Source organism: Phocoena phocoena, chromosome 9 (genome assembly GCF_963924675.1).
Source record: "Phocoena phocoena chromosome 9, mPhoPho1.1, whole genome shotgun sequence".
In the NCBI taxonomy this organism is placed as follows: domain Eukaryota; kingdom Metazoa; phylum Chordata; class Mammalia; order Artiodactyla; family Phocoenidae; genus Phocoena; species Phocoena phocoena.
This window is the reverse complement of record NC_089227.1, coordinates 50,333,461-50,354,824: the sequence shown is the minus strand read 5'-3', so window position 1 is coordinate 50,354,824 and position 21,364 is coordinate 50,333,461. Positions and strand designations below refer to the sequence as shown.

The 21,364-nt window shown below is 34.9% G+C and overlaps 1 protein-coding gene across 3 annotated transcripts in view; it reads right to left on the bottom strand.

Moving 5' to 3' along the window:
* Nucleotides 1-10,109: 10,109 nt before the first annotated feature.
* Nucleotides 10,110-21,364, bottom strand: part of KRIT1 (KRIT1 ankyrin repeat containing) — a 36,887-nt gene continuing 25,632 nt past the window's right edge. For 2 of the 3 annotated variants that reach the window (XM_065884472.1, XM_065884473.1), the window contains 5 exons: nt 17,778-17,944; nt 17,048-17,135; nt 16,349-16,555; nt 10,841-10,957; nt 10,454-10,522 (listed from right to left, as the gene is read on the bottom strand). In XM_065884472.1, coding sequence (XP_065740544.1) covers nt 10,454-10,522; nt 10,841-10,957; nt 16,349-16,555; nt 17,048-17,135; nt 17,778-17,944 — 648 coding nt within the window. Of the gene's footprint in view, nt 10,523-10,840; nt 10,958-16,348; nt 16,556-17,047; nt 17,136-17,777; nt 17,945-21,364 lie in introns of all 3 variants that reach the window. The other variant, XM_065884471.1, reaches the window with a different exon arrangement.

The following is a 21,364-nucleotide window of genomic DNA, read 5'->3' as shown; positions in this document are numbered from 1 at the left end:
AGTTGCAAGGTCCCTGGTCTAGGCAGTTGGATGCTTCCCCTTGGCCTGGATGTTGCTGCCTTGGTGAATAGTCATGGCCCTCCTGGTTATCAGGGTGGTTGGCCCACGACTTTTCCCAGTCCTTTTCCACAGCCTTCCAACCCCTCCCGTCACCACCAAATTCAAATTTGGAATTTAAAGTTGAATGATTGTGGCTGACTTTTTAGAATTTATGAAAAGCGGTGAGGCTTCCTTCTCTATAATAATTCTACATGTGTAGCCTTTTAGCATGCTGTTTTGTGGATTGTACTTGTAATTTGTCATCTGCCTAATGAGTTAAGAACTTGGTGGTTTTTAAAATTGAGATATAATTGACATATAACATTGTTAGTTTCTGGTGTACAGAATAATGATTCAATATTTGTATATGTGCAAAATGATCACCACAGTAAGTCTAACATCTGTCAACCTACATAGTTACAAAATTTTGTTCTTGCGATGAGAACTTTTAAGATCTACTCTTTTAGCAACTTTCAAATAGTACTTATATCCCTAGGACTTTATGCTTTAACAGAAAATTTTTACCTTTTGATCCACTTCATATCTCCCCCTCCATCCCCTGCCTCTGGCAACCACCAATCTGTTCTCTAGATCTATGAGTTCAGGTTTTTTTTTTTTTTTTTGCGGTACGCGGGCCTCTCACTGTTGTGGCCTCTTCCGTTGCGGAGCACAGGCTCCGGATGCGCAGGCTCAGCGGCCATGGCTCACGGGCCCAGCTGTTCTGCGGCATGTGGGATCTTCCCGGACTGGGGCATGAACCCATGTCCCCTGCATCGGCAGGCGGACTCTCAACCACTGCGCCACCAGGGAAGCCCTGAGTTCAGGTTTTATTAGATTACACATCCTTACAAGATCATATGGCATTTGTCTTTCTCTGACTTATTTCACTTAGCATAATGCCCTCAAGGTCCATCCATGTTGTCGCAAATGGCAAGATTTTCTTTTTTATGGCCAATATTCCACTGTTTGTGTGTGTCTGTGTGTGTGTGTGTGTGTGTGTGTGTGTGTGTGAGTTTTTGGTGTCAAATTCAAAAAATCATCACAAAGACGTATGTCAAGGAGCTTACCCACTATGCTTTCATCTAGTTTTATGGTTTCAGATCTTAAAGTCTTTAATTCATTTTGAGTTAGTTTTGGTGTACAGTGTAAGATAGTGATCCAGTTTCATTGTTTTGTATATGGCTGTCCAGTTTTCCCAATGCCATTTATTGAAGAGACTATCCCTTCCGCAATGTATATTCTTGGCTCCTTTGTCATAAATTAACTGACCATATATGTGTGGACTCATTTCTGGGCTCTCTGTTCTATTCCATTGACATATATGTCTGTTTTTATGTCCCTATCATACTGTTGGAAATACATATAATTTGCTGGTGTTCCAGAGGTCTGGTATTTGTTTAATCAAGAGCATTAGAGTACTAATTAGTATACTTACCTTCTTTACTCAGCATAAGGTAGAGGTGAAAAAAGCTTTTTAATCTTAATATTGCAATTTATATTACCTTTGGTCTTCATAATACAGGTAGTTTTCTTATCCCCCTCCTCCCGTTTCTTTTAGGGAATTTAAATACTAAGGTTCTGACTTGTGATTTAAACTCCACCTTAAAAAGCAGACTGGGATTACTTCTACCTAAGAATTGTCTCAAATTTTGTTTAGAACTTGAAAATAAGCTAAGTTTCAAAAACATTTTGTTGTGGTAACTCCTATAATAGTATTTAATCCATCTTGGAAAATGGCTATTTCTGAATCTTTCCTCATTTATACAGTAATGCAAATGAGAAGTGATATATTTACCATTTCAATGATTGATTATGACTAAGAAAGAGGGAAAAATGTAATTAACTTTATACCACATAGTGAAACCCTGCTTTTAAACTGTTATACAATATAAAACAATGAGTGGTGTGTGAATATCCATGTATTTTAAGATAGGAGGTAACTTAACAAGTAAGCCAAAGTTCAGATAAAATTAATTAAAATCCAACTTTTAACTATATACAGTAAATTATTTGTGAGTGAAGTGGCTGAAATAAATTAATCCAGATTTGGCTTTTCTTCCTCCTAGTGGTTTTATGTACGAAACTAAATTCAATATTAATTGAAAGCCAACAATCCAGAAAGGAAAAATGGTGCGTATTTGAATTAAGTGAAAAATTTATCCGTTTTTCTATCCATATATGACTTGCCATTTTAGGTTCTTTCCCTTTCATTGCCCTACTAGTATGTATTCAGTAAATACAAACAAGTGTTATCAGCATCTGTAAAATATAACTGGGAAGGCATGTTATTAAAACATAACATATTCCAAAATCAACAAATGATTCGCTGACTACTGGTTTGAGATTATACATGCATTATTTGATCATATAATTGAGTTAATGGCATTATTACATGATCCTGTAACAACTAAAGCATTTGGTATGCTCTGGTGGAGACTTGTTTTAAAAGCAGTTGCCTTAGGTATATATTATTTTTAACTGTACAATTTTCTTCCAGTTTTACAGTAATGTTAGACAACTATTACTTTTTTCCCCTGTTGAATTGCATCACATATGGTTTACTCCCTAGGCAAGTAAGGGAAATTGTGCCAGTAGAGCACTGCAAATGAGAAAGTGGGGATAGTGGGCTCATCCTTGGATTGTCCTCAATGTGGGATCATCAGGTCAAGGAGAGTAAACATTTCCCAGATGGCTTTAGCAGCAGATTAAACCAATTTTCAGTACTACCCAGAATATATTCTCATATGTTGTCTTAATCCTGTGTTGTCATTGATTTTTATTAATGTAATCAGTTGTTTTATTATTTCATACTATTTTAATTAGGTTGTTTTGCATTTTTGTTAGCAAAGATTTGTATTTTTCCACTTTTTATAGTTGTCTGCATTTCTGAACGTATAAGCTGTGAATCTTCTTTGACCACTCACTATTAGAATTTGAATACTGACTTATATTTCCATTAAATCTACATATATTTTTGGTAAATTTTCAACACTTGTATAGCAAGTTGTGATTCGTTTCTTTAATGTACTTTTAAAATTTATGTAGAATCCTTTTTGATGTAGTTTTGTGAGATTTGACAAATACACCGAGTATTTGTCAATCATGATGAGGATATAGAACAGTTTTTACTCCCCCAAATTCGTTTGTGCTGCCCCTTTATATCCCCACATACCCTCACCCCCATCCTTAACCTCTGATAATCATTATTTGCTTTCTGACTGTATAGTTTTGCCTTTTCCAGTATGTCATCTAAAAGGAATGCTACAGTATGTAACCTTTTGAGTCTGGCTTTCAGTTACCATAATGCATTTGAAATTCATCCATTTTGTTCATCAACAGTTTATTTTTTGTTACTGAGTAGTATTCCATTGTATGGATGTACCTGAGTTTGTTTATTCACTCACCCATTGAAGGATATTTCCAGTTTGGGGCAGTTATGAGTAATTACATTTCATTATGAATTATGAAAAAAATGAGAAATGTATGCTATAAATATTTGCATACAAATTTTTATGTGAACATAAGTTTCTGTTTCTTGGATAAATTCTTAGGAGTGGAATGACTGGGTCCTACAGTAGGTATATATTTAACTTATAAGAAACTACCAAACTGTTTTTGAAAATGGTTGTGCCATTTTGCATTGCTATTGCCATGTAGGAGTTCCAGTTGCTCTAAATTCCCTGATTCTTTTGCTTTCCTTTTTATTGTGTACATTTAAAGGCATTTTAAACACCTATTTCTCATGATACCCATTAAAAAAATCCATAAATGAATGTGCTCTAAAATATATTGGTCTGTTTTTCTCTAGTGATATTAAGGATCCCTTTATTTTTTCTTTTCTCGTTGTTTTTCTGTTTGTTTTTTGGCCACACAGTGCTGCTTGCAGGATCTTAGTTCCCCCACCAGGGATCAAACCCATGCCCCCTGCAGTGGAAGCGAGAGTCCTAACCCCTAGACCGCCAGGGAATTCCCTAAAGATTCTGGTTTTTTTTTTTTAATTTATTTATTTTTGGCCGCGTTGGGTCTTTGTTGCTGCACGCAGGTTTTCTCTAGTTGCTGCCAGCGGGGGCTACTCTTCGTTGCAGTGCGTGGGCTTCATTTTTTTTTTTTTTAATCATGATATTGCTTATATGTGGAATCTAAAAAAAATGACACAAATGAACTTATACGCAAAACAGAAATAGACCCACAGACATAGAAAACAAACTTATGGTTACCAAAGGAGAAAGGAGGGGAGGGATAAATTATGAGCCCGGGATTAACACATAAATATAAAATATAAAATAGGTAACCAACAAGCACCTTCTGTATAGTACAGGGAACTATATTCAATATCTTGTAATAACTTATAAGGGAAAAGAATCTGAAAAAGAATATACATATATATAACTGAATCACCTTGCCATACACGTGAAACCAACACAACCCTGTAAATCAACCATACCCCAATTAAAAAAAAAGAAATAGAATATTCCAGTACCCTTTTTGCACCTTGTCCCCGTCACTCCCCTCACAAGGTAACTACTGTACTCATATTTATCCCCATCAACTTGTTTGGCTGATTTTTGAACTTTATATAAATGAAATCATGCAGCACAGGCATGATTATACTGTTGATGGACATTTAGATATTTCTAGTTTGGGTCCATTATGAATCATATTGGTATAAATATTCTTTCTTGTCTCAGCCTTTAGGTTTTACTTGCCATAAAAGCTTTCTTTAAACTCCTGGCCTTAGTGATGTGGTTCCCAACCTCCCTCCAGCCCTGCCCCTACTATCCAACACAAACCCGTAAGTCATCACTCTAACGCACAGACTTCATACTGCGGTGGCTTCTCTTGTTGCAGAGCATGGGCTCTAGGCATGTGGGCTTCAGTAGTTGTGGCGCACGGGCTTAGTTGCTCTGCGGCACGTGGTATCTTCCTGGACCAGGGCTCGAACCCGTGTCCCCTGCAGTGGTTAAGAATCTTCTGCACCACCAGGGAAGTCCCCTAAAGATTCTTTTAATACTTACTTCTGCCCATATGAAATTTATTAATATACAGTATGCAGGATGGTGCCAAGCTGTTTCTTTTCCATACTGCTATCCATGTACCTAATAAGATGCTTTGTGTGTTGCCCTACCTTTACCCATTTCTCAAATGGCATTCTTTGGCTTGCTTCTCTCTACTCTCTTCCTGGGTGACTTTAAATATGTTCCTGTAGTTTCAACTGCCACTCAAGCAGAGCCTTCTGAGCTTCAGGCCAGGGGCATCTCCACCTGCATATCACTTAGGCACCAGGATTTCAACACATTTCTTCAAACCCTCCTCCTCCCTTCCCTATGTTAAGCATATATGGTGGTACCATTTTTCCAGTTGCCCAGGACAGAAAGAGGGAAATTATTTGTGATTCCTGTCTCTTCCTAATTCCTCATATCCAAAAGGTCACTGGTTTTGTCAAAACATTGATCCATTTCTTCCCATTGTTTTATATCTTCTTGCTCAGACCCCTTTGAGCCCTTCTGTACAGTGACCTAGGGTGATCTTTCAACACACAAATCTGAACTAGTCAAGTCCTAAATGCTCCAATGGCTCATTAGCAGGGAGCACAACATCCTTCAAGATTTGATCTTTTTTTTTTGGATAAACCTCTCAGCTACCTCTCCTTTACCTGACTAATATCTAAATTCAGAAGACAGATTGCCAGACTTTGAATTCTGATTACCACTTATTGGTTTTTGATCTTAGACAAGTAACATAACCTCTACATATAAAGTTGTACTCAGGTTATACAATATAAGAAAATGAAAACATTTACATTACTGTGTTAGGAAGTTTGGCTCCTAAGCTTTTTAAAAGATAGAAAGCAAATGTTTTCTATGTTCTTTCTATGATCTGTTTCTTCATCTGTTACATGGGAATTATAGTAACTGCCTCAAACTTATTGTTATGAGGATTAAACATATATATATATCTCTCTCTATATATATATATATGAATTAATATATCTAAAAGTGCTTCAGACAATGCCAGTCATATAGTATGCACCATTTTAAAGTATTAGTTATTATTATTATTTAACTAATGGGGAAGTATTTCCTGTTTATCCTTGGTGCCCTTCAAATGAATTCTGAACAACCAGCACGTCCTCTTATAATAGAAATTGGCACAATGTACTGAAATTGCTTTTCTCATCTACACCCTAAGATGTCTAAAATGTAGTTCTTTGCCTGAAGCACTTTGGTTTCTAAGAACCCCCAGGGTTTACCCCTCTTTTGCTTTAGGGCCTTTTCAGTCTGCCTATCCCTGCCTCTTCAAATACCAGATATGACCATGGAGGCATTCTGGCTTTACGAATACAAATGTTAAATGGGAATCATACCATCACAGATGGATTTTTGTTGAGGAAATATTTTTTGCATGTACTCAAACCAGTTTAATTTCATGATCAGTTTCCTATACACACAGTACAGCAAAAACAATTTAAATTTTTCCCATTTTCATCTGACTGAAATTATTTCAGTAAGAAATAATTTCATTGTTTTTTTCTCTGTAAATTTTAAAGGAATTGATTAATAAATCAGTTTTCTGCACATATCAAATTCTTCCAAATTCTTACAGTTTTTGCCACTGAATTCCTCAAGATCAAATTAAAATCTATATTTTATTTATGCAATTCTTCTATTAAATTTGGTCAAGAACTATGGGCAGTTTTACTTCATTATATATTTCTATCAAGTCTAATTTTTCTAGGGTCAAATTTTGCAATTTTTAATCTTACAAGACGTAGTTCTTCAGTAAGTTTTCCTCTTTACAATGCAGTTATCATGCACAGGGTTACCCATTCTGGCTTTATTTCTACAATGGAAATTCATTTGCTGTGATTTGGATAAACAACTGTTTGAATTCACTTCTTAGCTAAAAATTGTAATTCCTCTCATCAATTCTCCAAGACCATCCTTGAGGTCAAAATATCTCACCTCATTTCCTTTCCCCTCAACTCTCTTCACATCATTCATTCCTGCTTACTCCTCAGATTCCAGCTCAAGCAGCACTGGCTTGAGGAAGCCTCTCCTGATCTCTAAGACTAGATCAAGTTTCCCTCTTTTTGCTTAGATAGTACATTTTATTTATCTTTCATCAAAGATTTTTTTTTTTTTTTTGTGGTATGCGGGCCTCTCACTGTTGTGGCCTCTCCCGCTGCGGAGCACAGGCTCCGGACGCGCAGGCCCGGCGGCCATGGCCCACGGGCCCAGACGCTCCGCGGCACGCGGGATCCTCCCGGACCAGGGCACGAACCCGCGTCCCCTGCATCGGCAGGCGGACTCGCAACCACTGCGCCACCAGGGAAGCCCTTTCATCAAAGATTTTTTAAAAATTTTTTTAAAATTAATTTTTTGGCTGCGTTGGGTCTTCGTTGCTGCACGCAGGCTTTCTCTAGTTGCGGAGAGTGGGGGCTACTCTTTGTTGCGGTGCGTGGGCTTCTCATTGCGGTGGCTTCTCGTTGGGGAGCACAGGCTCTAGGCATGCGAGCGGTAGCTGTGGCGCACAGGCTCAGTAGTTGTGGCACACAGTCTTAGTTGCTCCGCGGCATGTGGTATCTTCCCAGACCAGGGCTCGAACCCGTGTCCACTGCACTGGCAGGCGGATTCTTAACCACTGTGCCACCAGGGAAATCCCTCATCACACTTCATAAATATGAGTACTTATTATCTCCCTCACTAAACTCTGATCCTTGAAGGCAGGGACTTTTTCTTACCACTGGATCCCTGGCACATAAAAGGCACTCAAATTTATTGAAAGAATGATGAAAAGGAAAATAATATCTTTTATCCCCAGTGCTCATATAGTGCCTGACCAATCCTAGGCACTCATTAAAAGCTATTTGCATTTTCCCCTTATTGTTTATTTCTGGTTTGTTATGGTCTGACAATGATGAATTTTTTTTCAATACTAACTTTGAAATTGACTTCTTAATGCTATATATTTTTAAGCTTTTAATAGCCATGCTACTCCAATAATTTCCTCTTCCCTTCTCTCAGGGCAGCCATACTGTACAACTCTGGCAGGGTACACTATACTCAATGGAGCAGGGAGTTGTTTGATGCAGCACTGATGCATCCTCACTTCCCTCTGTGAAAGGAAAAGCATTCAGCTATTTCCTAAAGTTAATTACAACAGCAGTTCTAAACCCTAAGCTATAAATAAAAAACACCTGGGATACTTTCACAACAGAAATGCTTGGGCCCCACCCGAAAGTTATTGAGTCATAAAGTACCAAAACTCTCCAGGTAACTGCAGAGCTAGTGTTGGGAAACACTGGGGTGGGAGCACAGGATGAGTGTGGGAGAATTGGTTAGAAATTAATCTAGATACGCAGATTAGTGTATTCAACACTTAGGAATTGGAATTTAACTTTACATCAGTGAGGAGGGTTTTAAGAGGGTAATGAAATAATCAGATCTATGAGAAAGGTTAACTTGGCACCAGTGTGGCGGGGTTTAGAGCCTGAGTTGGGGAGGCCAGGGGAAGAAGCTACAATGAGCCCAAGAATAGACTGCGAGGACTTGAACTAGGGTGGCTGCAGTGCAAACACAGAAGAAGGGAATAGGAAAGGACTCACAAGACATTTGACAGAATTCGCTAAGTGGAATGTGTAGGGTGATTAAAGAGGGAGAAGTTATAGACCACTCCCAGATATCCAGGGTAAGCAACTGGATGCAGTTTGATGCCATTAACCAGAGAATACAAGTGTAAGGATAGAATGGAGCAGGTAGATGAAACAAATTCTGTTTCCAGCTATGATGAAACAGACGTTCCTTGTGTAAACCATTTAGGTGGAGCTAGAATACCAAGAAATTGGAAATTAAGATCTAGAATTCAGAAGAGAGGTTGAGGCTGAAGTTTTACGTTTGGGAGTCAACAGGGTATTTGGTAACAACTGAGGCTATTGGAATGGATGAAACTGAACAGAGAACTGTCTATGTAGAGTCAAAAGTGCTTAGCACAGAATTAAAGATAAATCAGGCTTTCTCATTAAACTTACTTAAACACATAATCTTTATTTTATTTTATTTTTTAATATTTATATTTATTTGGCTGCACTGCATCTTAGCTGCAGCATGTGGGATCTTCGTTACCGCGTGCAGGATCTTTTTAGTTGCTGCATGCGGGATCTTTTAGTTGCGGCATGCGGGATCTAGTTCCCTGACCAGGGATCAAACCCGGGCCCCCTGCATTGCGAGCATGGAGTCTTAACCACTAGACCACCAGGGAAGTCCCCTTAATTTTAATAAAGCTCAGCAGACCTTTAAAAATGCAGATGTCAACGTGAAGAGTAGATGATAATATAAAAAAATTATCTGCAACCTGTATGATAATTTTAAGTATTACTACTGTTATCTCTGAACTTACTTAGAACACAACAACCTGTCAGCTTGGGAAGACTAATTTCTAAGCTTACTAAATAGCAGATTAATCAAGTTAGCTCCTAATATGATATTTTTGCTCCCCTAAATAAAACAACCAGATATTTGGTGATCTACTTCCTACAATATAAAGGCAATATAAATACATCATTGAGCCAACTCAAAAATACAACATGTTCTTAACAAATGCAACTAGTAATATTCAGAGATTGTCACTTAGTCTGTGTGTCCATGTATGTTTGTGCTTATGTGCCAGGCAGTTCTGTGTAATTTACTTAACTTTAATAATACAACTTCATCATTAGGTCTGGAATTATTTCAACAGAAAATTAAGTAAAACTTAAGAAAAAATTCCCAGGCCCTGCTATTTCCAAGAGTGAATGAACTTGTCTAGAACTTGTCCCTGAAATCCTTGTTTTTAAGAGGCACTCAGGTAATTATGATGCAGGGGGTTCAAGAACTATATAATACTTTGAGAAATACTAGCTTATACCAAATAAACATTTTAACTAAGCCTTTTAAAAACATGTTGAGAAATGTTCAGAGATTACAAAAAAAAAATTTAAGTAACAGTGTTACATATGCTTTAAGTAGAAAACACATTTTCTTTATTCAAATCATGTGATTTTCTGTACATTTTGAAATGACACACAAAGTCATAGCAAAGCTATATTTTAATTTCATCATATTCCGCTCTAAATTCTGTACCATTTACCAAAAATAACTTTTTATAAAGCTTACTGTTTTGTCTAATATTATACAGACTATCAATCTACACATTTTTGTGTGTTTCTCCTAAAAATTAGATTACCTTATTAGGATATTATATAAAACTAATTGGTATATTACACACCAAACATAAGTACAGATTCTGTACAATGTAATAGTATACATATATATTACAAGAGACTAAATGCCTTGTTAAAAGTAATAGTTTAAGAAATCTTTCATGGAAAAAATCTATATCACAAAATGTGGTGGCTTAAGTATCAGTTGCTTTCCTCTCATGAATTTCTTTCGGTGGGCATTAACTGTCCATTTAGCTTCATTAGTAGTTTTACCACAAGGCCAGCCTACAAAGTAAAATACGTTGACAATAAATTTGAAACATGTAAGAATGTGTAAATGACATACATGGCAGTGGACAGACAGTTCTCTATGTATTTGAAAAGGAACTTTTCATTGTTATAAGACTACAATAAATTATTCAGATAAGTTTCTGGCTTTGCTTAGGAAAGGCCTGCCTTTTTACCTTGGTCTTAAATATGTTAACTACATGTTAGAGGTTTTCCTTAAAGTAAAATGGACTGTCATTTTAAAAAAAAGAAATAACTTTATTAATACAGTAGAGTTTATTACTAGAAGTCCAGAATAACTGATTAGGTACTTACCTGTTTTGTATGTACTATAAAGCTCATTTTATATTCCATACTATGGATCTGAAAACATGTATCAGCATCTCCCAACTGCCACATAAAACAACCATACTTAAGACTGATGAGTAAAGCCTGCAACATAATTAGAAATCATTATATTGAAATATTTATTAAAAACAACACCCATCTTCTCTTACTATCTACACCTATCTAGACAGGTCTAAACATAGTGGTTTCGACAGTTAGAATAAAACTTGTTCAAAGTGCCCACACTAACTTCACACAGCCTGCAGTACAGAGCCACATATATGGTAGACTCTTAGAAGACTGCCTTGAGCAATAATATTCTTCTTATCAGAATGACAAATTTTTTTTTTTTTTGCGGTACGAGGGCCTCTCACTGTTGTGGCCTCTCCCGCTGCGGAGCACAGGCTCCAGACCCGCAGGCTCAGCAGCCATGGCTCACGGGCCCAGCTGCTCCACGGCATGTGAGATCTTCCCGGACCGGGTCACGAACCAGTGTCCCCTGCATCGGCAGGTGGGCTCTCAACCACCGCGCCACCAGGGAAACCCAACAAAATTATTTAAAGATGCCCATTCTGTGCTATGTATTTGTATATGTGTACACAGAAAGAAGTATTATTCAGCCATGAGAAATAAGGAAATCCTATCATTTGCAACAGCATGGATGGAACTGGAGGGCATTATGCTAAGTGAAATAAGCCAAAGAAAGACAAATACCATAGGATACCACTTATATGTGGAATCTAAAAAAGCCAAACTCACAGAAACAGGAAGAAGAATGGTGGTTACCAGGGGCTGGTGGGTGGTGGAAATTAAGATGTTGGTCAAAGTAGTACAAACTTTCAGTTATAAGTTCTGGGGATCTAATGTGGGGCATGATGATTATAGTTAGCAATACTGTACTATATGCTTGAAAGTTGTTAAGAGAGTAGATCTTAAATGTTCTCACCAGAAAAAAGAAACTGTAATTATGCAATGTGATAGAGGTGTTGGCTAATGCTATTGTGGTAACCGTTTTGAAACAGATAAGTGTATCAAATCAACATATTGTACACCTTAAACTTACCCAATGATGGGGGAAAAAAAAAAAAGATGCCCATTCTATCAGTGGCTTTCAAGAAAATTAAGTGTACTGCAAGTTTTTACTTTCTGCATCTTAAAAACAATTCCTTTTACTATTGATATATTCAGTACCTTTTGAATATTCATATAGTACTTTCAGATCTGAAATTTATGTAATAGGGTAACATGTCAATTTAGGCAATTTCATATCACTGAAAATAAGTATGCTGATATATTTATTGTAAATATAAGCATTATTTAAAAAATTAATAATATATCCTTCATATATTCAACAGAACTATTTAAAACCAATTACAGTACCCTATTCCTACATGTTGTAACATAATGGTATATTTAAATAGGAATCCAATATATTCTTTGGATTATTTAAAAAACAATTATCTCCTAGTAGTAACTTACATTTTCTTACCCTAAAAATATATTCTTTGTATACACATATACAAAGAAAGTGTTCATGCCATCCTTTAAAATAAGTATGTTGAGAAACATTACCTCTCTATGACTAGCAGTTCTTAACATAATGATTGTAAATAATAAACTAAGGATATGCCAGAAAGGTAATGGTTTAGGGCATTCTGAAAGGTTCTCTAAGTGAAATGTAATATAATTAATTTACATGAGTGTATACCACTTATAATGGGAAAATAATAACATCTTGCTTTAAAATAGCTATACTTATAAAATATAACTTATAGACAGGATCTACTAAAATAGCTATTTACCAAAGTACACAATGAAACACTGAGTCAAGATATCATAAAACTTTAAACTGTCTACCTTTTGGATCAGTGACTTGAAACTTCTTTAATCAAGAGACAGGAAACTGTCCATTTAATATGTCCTCAAAACAGTTTAATATACAGAAAAAAAATCTGTGGTATAGCAACTCCTCGATTACATGAAGGTCAAATGACCAACAAAAGCACTGAAGCCATAAGTTAAAAATAAAGGTTTTGTTTTTAAAGGACAGTGTGCAGGGAGAAAGGAATTCTTGAGAAATCCACAATAATGAAAACGGCTGAATGGAGTTGAAGAGCCCACATGGCTGTTTTGAGAGACCAGTCTGCTCCAGAAGGAAAAAGTAGCTCTCATTAGGAGGTAAAACCTACAAAGGGGAAGGTGTTTAGTGAAGGAAGTCAAAAAGTAAGAGAAATGACAGGGATAGTTGAGAGCAGAAAAGGGAAACCATGTAAGTCAGAAGTAGACATAGCCAACCAGGACACACAGGAGAAATAGTGATGTTGACAAGTGACCATGAACAATGGCACTATATGGGTATTTAAAGAACCAGTTTTATTTCAGAAGGGCATTATGGTCTACATAAATTGACATCAGCAAAGGGTAATCTATTGCCTGGATGTAGCAGTGGTATTAAGGCTGAAGATATATCAACAAGTACAGTTCTGTTATGAAGACTGTAATGCTTTCACTATAGTAAAACATTGAACTGTAACACTGCATTTACCTATTCGATAGTGCCTACATTTTAATTAAGTAGAAAGATAGGTCTCTGATGAGTATATGAAACTGGCTGAGCTGTATTTTCTGAGGGGCAACTTTTATTATTCCAAACAATAACAAAATATAGAAGGCAGATGTAATTGAGATTAAAAAAAACAACATAGCTGTATTCTATGGCTTTTCCTGAGATTTAATCTCTGAGGCTAATGTATCCCATATGTAGACTTTTAAATGCAAATGAAAGTATTTTTGCAGATGAAGATGTTAATTTAAGCAAGCTTGTCATATTCAACCCTAGCAGATTTGGTCAATCTAAGACAACTGAGGACAAGCTGATTGTTCCTATCTTAGATCGTTTGAAAATGTAATTATCTTAGAGCTTTTATAGGTGCCATAAATTTATCAGTAGCTTACAGAACACAAGGTAATGATTATGTGGACAGAAAACATTGTTACCCTTGGTTTCAATCACCTTTTTATATGCCCAATGACAGCATTTCTATTTATATTTCTAGAAAAAGCATATTCTTAATAACACTATCATCCTCTGCCTGCTACTGCTATCTCACTTACTCAATTCCTGGACCAGAATATTATTCATAATATGAAATGTTATATTACTGAAACATCATTTGAATACTATATAAAACTTTTCATTGTTGCCTAAATTTGGAATGCTCCCAAAAGTCAAACATAAAATATAGTTTAGAGAAAAGGCTCAGTGTTATGCCCACAGTATCACCATCCAGTTCGATGAAGAATTTGCAGATATTTGTATAAAATGCTCTGAAATAGCAGAGGAAAAATTTCTTGAAATGACAAGGGGAATTTCTCCTTCATTTCTTTAGTACAACAGGAATAGAAAAAGTAGTTACAAGCTAATAAGAAGCAGCTTATTTTGTATGAGTAAAATAGTCTAAATAGAAAATGAAAAGCAAATGACTCCAAAGCAAGCAGATATCAGAGACTTCAAAAAATCAAGTTCCAAGTCAGTCACTGCCCTATGTCCCTGCATATTCTTTATCTCCATTCACAGGCATTTCTAACAGTATGGGAAAATAACTGTTACCCATAATGATGATCCTGAGTTATCAGGAAATAACTAAACTACAATTGGGATACTTTCAGAAGGTATGTGATTACATAATAAAGACTTACAAAAATGATGAAAAAAGTTAGGTTCACGATGAAATTCCCTAATCTAAAACGCCTTTTAAAAATGCGTAAGCTCAGTTACTTAAGCTGATTTGGAAAATAGTCTATTCGTGACATATCTGAATGAACAAAATAGATTTTTATCTGCTTCCTATTACTAACTAGAAAGCTGTTTATCTTGTGAAATGTGTTAAATATGCTAAAAGTAATTGATAACCCCATATTTATATTATCATGACTTTGATTAGAAAAAGGGGCACAATACAGTAATAAGCCTCTGATTGAAAAGCTCTGAAGTAGGGGCGGCCAGATCAAGATGGTGGAATAGTGGGGCTTCCCTGGTGGTGCAGTGGTTGAGAGTCCACCTGACGATGCAGGGGATGCGGGTTCGTGCCCCGGTCTGGGAAGATCCCACATGCCTGTGCTCCGCAGCGGGAGAGGCCACAACAGTGAGAGGCCCGCGTACCGCAAAAAAAAAAAAAAAAAAAGATGGTGGAAAAGAAAACCTCTGAACAGTTCTAACAGGTATTCACAGTCCCATCCACACTTCATCTTGCCCCCCAAAATGTTCTTATAACTTATTCTAATTTGCAAAATGAACCACTTGTGTCAGGTATTATATTTCCTTTTTTAAATCTGTATTTTTTTCATTTAAATCTAATTTTTAGAATAGGTAATACATTCACAGTTAAAAAAATTTTTTTTAAGTTGCAAAATGCTATATAATGAAAAGTCTCCCTTCTACTCTTATTCCCAGTTACATGGTTCCCCCCCTCTAAAGGCTTTAGGAGACATTTTATGCATACAAAAGCAATACTTATGCAAATATAGTATTCACTTCCCCCCATTTTTTGAGGTATAATTGACATATAACATTATATTAGTTTCAGGTATACAACATAATGATTCAATATTTATATATATTGCAAAATGATCACCACAATAAGTATCGTTAACATCCATCACCATACATAGTTACAACTTTCTTTTTCTTGTGATGAGGAATTTTAAGATCTATTCCCTTAGCAACTTTCAAATATGCAATACAGTATTATTAACTATGGTCACCATGCTCTATACTACATCCCCATGACTTATTTATTTTACAGCTGGAAGTTTGTACCTTTTGACCCCCTTTACCCATTTTGCCCATCTCCCAACTCCCTGCCTTTGGCAACCACCAGTCTGTTCTTTGTATCTATGAGCTTGTTTTTTTTTTTTAAACAAGATTCCACATATAAATAGTGAGATCATATAGTATTTATCTTTGTCTGACTTATTTCACTAGGCATAATGCCCTCAAGGTCCATCCATGTTGTTGCAAATGAAAGACTTCATTCTTTTTAATGGCTGATTAATATTCCATTGTATATATTTACACATTTTCTTTAGCCATTCATCCACTGATGGACACTTAGGTTGTTTATCTTGGCCATTGTAAATAATGTTTCAATGAACAGGGATGTGCATATATCTTTTTGTGTTAGTGTTTCTGTTTTCTTCGGATAAATACCCATTTCCACCCATTTTTACATGAATGGTAGCATATTACATATGGTTCAGCACCAAATATATCTTAGAGATCATTCCACAGAAAAATATTCTTCATTCTTTTATATGGCTGCAAGGTATTTCAATGTTACAATTAATATGTTAACTACCTATTGATAATCATTTCGTTTTCACCCCGCTACCCTTTGCTATTATAAATGAATGAAATTGGTCACGTAGGCTAGTACTGTTATTTTAGATATTACATAATGTGACTGGTCAAAAACAGCTGAAAAGATAAAAATCTACCTTAGTTTCCATATTGAGAAGATGAAGTCCTTTTATATTCACACCTACATACACAGGGATGACTTTATGATTACTGGGGCTTGCCTTTGTAAATATCTGTCCAATGAAAAAAGCTGCTCCATATGTAGGAATTTCCCAACAATTCTGTAAGAACATGCGCTGTAGGTGATGCATTTCTTTACTGACACCTTCACTTGTACTAAGATTCTAAAAACAAAGTAAAATAAACAGATGTGAAAGGAGAATGTACCTTTGATAATCCAAACAGGTCAACTAAACAGTTTCTAAAATCAAGGCTATCCCAAAGACAAATAAAATTGTGTGACATTATCCCAAAGGCAGTTTTTCTTTTGAGATCTTATATTAAAAAAAAAGAAATATCAAGGTCTAAAAATAATGTTTATCTATTCTATTACATTTTTAAGTGCCTCATGGATAGAGATAGTGTATTATCTCATGTTTTTTTAATCTCTAGCACTTACCACAGTATCCAGCATACAGACGGTATTCACTAAAAGATTCTACATTATTAAAAATAAAACTATTTTGCTCCTTTTCCTTTCAGGCATGTGAACTATAAGATTCTTATTTAATTTCAAGAATAAAATGTAATGTACCTATGTTTAAAACATATTAATAATACTAACAAAATTTCAACTAGGCTATAAAATGTCTTTTTATTTCTATTTAATAGCTTACCTTGTATTCATGAAGTATTCGGTTTGTCCAGTGAGGTGCCTTACTTTTCAATTTGGTAATAGGTACAATGGATTTTAGATTTTCTTCACTGTAAGCAAATACACCAACATCTTTTAAATAAATCATCTTTAGTAGCTACAGTAATATAATCATTTACATGTAAATGGCTTTAATTAATATGATTTTTGAGCTGAAAAATATTATATTGTAACATATCAGAGAACTCTCAACATTTTAAGCAAAAAGTCACGATCCTAATATTGCTCAATTTAGAGAAATGTTTCTTCTTTCAGTAGCCACAAAATATTTTTGAATATTGAAAACTACAATAAACAAACTTTAGATGTGCTAAAACCTCAATGTTTTCTCTCAACATGAAACATGAACTAGTTTTTGTGGTGGTATATGGTGAAATGCATCTGCCTTGTAACATTTTTTCTACTAATCCAAGTCAGGTTTTAGTGAACTTATTTAAACATACAGTAAAGAAAGATAAAGCTAACAAGTATAAGGCATATCGAACTATATTCAAATATAAGAAAAAGAACTTTGGAGAGAGTGTAACGTAAAGAATGCTTTACTTTTTTTTTTTTTTCTCATTCCATGCCTTATATTATTTAATTCCAAACCAACGTCTAAATAGTTCTTAGTAACGTAATATTTCTAAATTTTCTTGGTTAAACTGAACCTTGGGTATAGCACAAGACCATGAATTGTATTAAATACTTACTTTAGGAAACCTTGCTTGTGTTTCTTACTCTCATAATTTCCATAAACTATCTGCAACAGTAGACTTGCCAATGTTATCAGTTTAGCATCAGGAGCCGTATAAAAGCCCTTCAATAAATTATATCTGGCTTCATCAAAGAGAATAAGAATAGCTAATGGGTCTTCAATCTTAAAAGAAAAAGTATAATTTGGTTATTAGGTCACAATTTCCTGTTATAAATGTACAACCTGCCACTATCTAATATGAAAAAGCAAAAGCTATGTAATTTCATATAAATAAGCTGTTACTGCTTTAGAGCAGAGGTTGACAATTTTTTTCTATTAAAGCCCAGATAGTAATACTTTAAGCTTTGTGAGTCAGATAGTCTGTTAGAATGACTCAACTCTGCCATTGTAGCACAATAGCAGCTATAGACAATACATCTACAAATGTTGGAGTTCTACTAAAACTTTTTATATTGATTCTGAAATTTGAATTTCATGAAATGTTCACATGACATGAAATATTCTTTTGAATTTTTTTCAACCATTAATAGCTTGCAGGATATACAAAAGTAGGCAACAGGTCAGATACAGCAATAGGCCATAGGTTGCTAACCTCTGATTCACAGTTCAATAAAATTATCATCAGTTTATGGATATGAGTGTGTATAACTTATAGTACAATTTTACTTAAATTCTTTATATTCCTCAAACATTCTTCTACAGTCTGTGCTTCACCCAATACAGTAATGAACCTCAAAGAAGATAAAAGGAAGTATTAACTCCCAGAAGGACACATGAAGTTTGAAAAAACTTAACATTTTTTGACTAAAAAATATTCAGTACTTTGCACTTTCAAATAACACTAAAGGAGAGCATACTTTTTTAAGTTTTGAAAACTTTAAAGTTTCACTTTATCTGATAAGATTAGCAAACATTGAAAAATGCCAGCCTAAAGAATACATTTCTACTTAGAAATAATCACCAATTATAGAGATTCTGAATGAATACTTAGTATGTTTCCAAATATGATTCAAAATGACCCAAATTCCTTATGGCAAAAGAAATGTTGTCATACTAACTAAAATAATATAATACTCCATATATTGATAATATTAAAAAAACTGAAACAGAATTTCATGGGGAAAAAAAGATAAGGGGATTGCTCTAGATTAAAGGAGACTTAAAGAGACAGTAATCAAATGCAAAGCATGAACGCTGACTAGCTCCTTCAGTTGGGAGTTAAAAGAGACTGAAAAATTGGGGGGAAATCTGAATATGGGTCTGATATTAGAGGTTATTATGGAAACATTAATTTTATTAGGGTGAAAGTGGTACTGTAGTAGGTACATCCTTGTTCTTAGAAGATGCATGTTAAAATATTTAGGGATGAAGTGCCAGGATGTCTGCAACTCAATTTTAAATGGTTCACAACCAAAAGAGAGGAAAGATGAAACAAATGTAGCAAAATGTTAACAATTAGTGAATTTAATGAATGGTATATGATGGTATGAAGTTTATTACTTTTTCAACTTTCCTATGGGTTTTTAATTTCTCAAAAAAATTGTTGGGAAAAAATGAAAGAAAACATTTTTCTAATAAAAATTGACTTAAAGAATTTGAAGAGTTTGAATAGAGAATAATTATAATTCCTAATAGTGTGTTCAGTGACTATTAGTCAACAATTGTTCTTTTTAAATGAAAGCAGGCTCTTTTCATCCTAAAAGAATAATCCTAACCAAAAAAATACAATTCTTCTATTTTTCAGGTGGTAAAAAAAGGAATTTTTCAATGAGTGAAAAAGAACGCAACAACTTTATCAGATGATCGTGATATTCTGATTCACCTTAAGTACTCACTAAGCCTTGCTTCTTTTCACTTGAACCTACTTTGTATTATTTGTAACATAATATGCAATTAATTAATATCCAAGTATTATCATTATTGCTCTTTCTCTACCAGCCAACTTTAAAAATTTTACTTAGAGAGAAAGAAGACAGGCTGAGTATATTTAGATTATTTGCAAATTTCATACATCTATTACATTTTAAGAACTGCTAACAAAGTTTGCCATTTTAACTATTTTTAACTGTAGAATTTAGTGGCATTAATTACATTCACAATGTTGTGAATCATCACAACTATTTCCATATTTTCATTGACTAAACAGAAACTCTGTAACCATTAAGTCCTCATTCTCTCCCCCATCACACTAATATACTTTCTGTTTATGGTATCTATTCTAGATATTTATTTAAGATAAGTAGAATCAAACAGTATTTGTCCTTTTGTGTATGGCTTATTTCACCTAGCATGTTTTCAAGGTTCATCCATGTTATGACATGTATCAAAACTTCATTCCTTTTTATGGCTGAATAATACTCCATTTTCTTCATCCATTTATCTGTTGATGAACACTTAGCTTGTGTCCACCTTTTTGGTTATTATGAATAATGCTGTTAAGAATGCTGGAATACAAGTATCTGTTTGAGTTCTTGTTTCCTTTAAGTATATACCTAGGAGTGGAATTGCTGGATCAAATGGTAATTCTATGCTTAGTTTTTGGAAGAACCACTCAACTATTTTCCACAGCAGCTGCACCATTTTACACTCCTACCTACAACATACAAGGGTTCCAATTTCTCTATGTCTTCATCAAAACTCAACATCTTCTTTTATAAATTTTTATTATTACAACCATCCTAGTAGGTGTGAAGTGGTTTCTCATTGTGTTTTGATTTGCATTTCCTTAATGACTGATAATGCTGAGCGTCTTTGCATGTGCTTGTTGGCCACTTATATATCTTTACTGGAGAAATGCTATTTAAGTCCTTTACCCAATTTAATTGGGTTGTCTTTTCGTTGTGGAGTTGTAGTTCTTTTAATATTCTGGATAGTAAACACTTATCAGATTTATGATTTGCAAATATTTTCTTGCATTCTCTAGCTTGTCTTTTTCTTGACAATGTCCTTTGATTTACAAATGCTTTTAATTTTGATGAAGTCTCATTTATCGATTTTTTTCTTTTGTTACTCATGTTTTTGGTGTCATATCTAAAACTCCAAGGCCAAATCTAAGGTCATGAAGACTACCCATATATTTTGTCCTAAGAGTTTTATGGTTTTGGCTTTTATATTTAGGTTATTGATACACTGAGTCAATTTCTGATGTGGTGTGAGATCAGGGTCTAATTTTATACTTTTCGCATATGAATTTCCAGTTGTCCAAGCATCATCTGTTGAAGAGGCTATGTTTTCTTCATTGGATGCATTTGGCATCCTTGTCAAAAAGCAGTTGGCATGGATATATGGGGTTACTTCAGGACTCTCAATTCTATTCCACTAGTCTATGTCTATCCTTATACCAGTACCACATTGTTTGGATTATTGTAGCTTTGTACTAAGAAGTTTGGAAATGTGAATCCCACAACTTTATTCTTCTTTTTCAAGAATGTTTTCGCTATTCAAGGCCCTTTGCAATGAATTTGGGGATTGCCTTTCCCATTCCTGTAAAAACGTCTGTTGTTAGGGAATTGTGTTGAATTGGTAGATCACTTTGCTTGTATTGATGTCTTAAAAATATTAAGTCTTCTTATCCTTGAACAT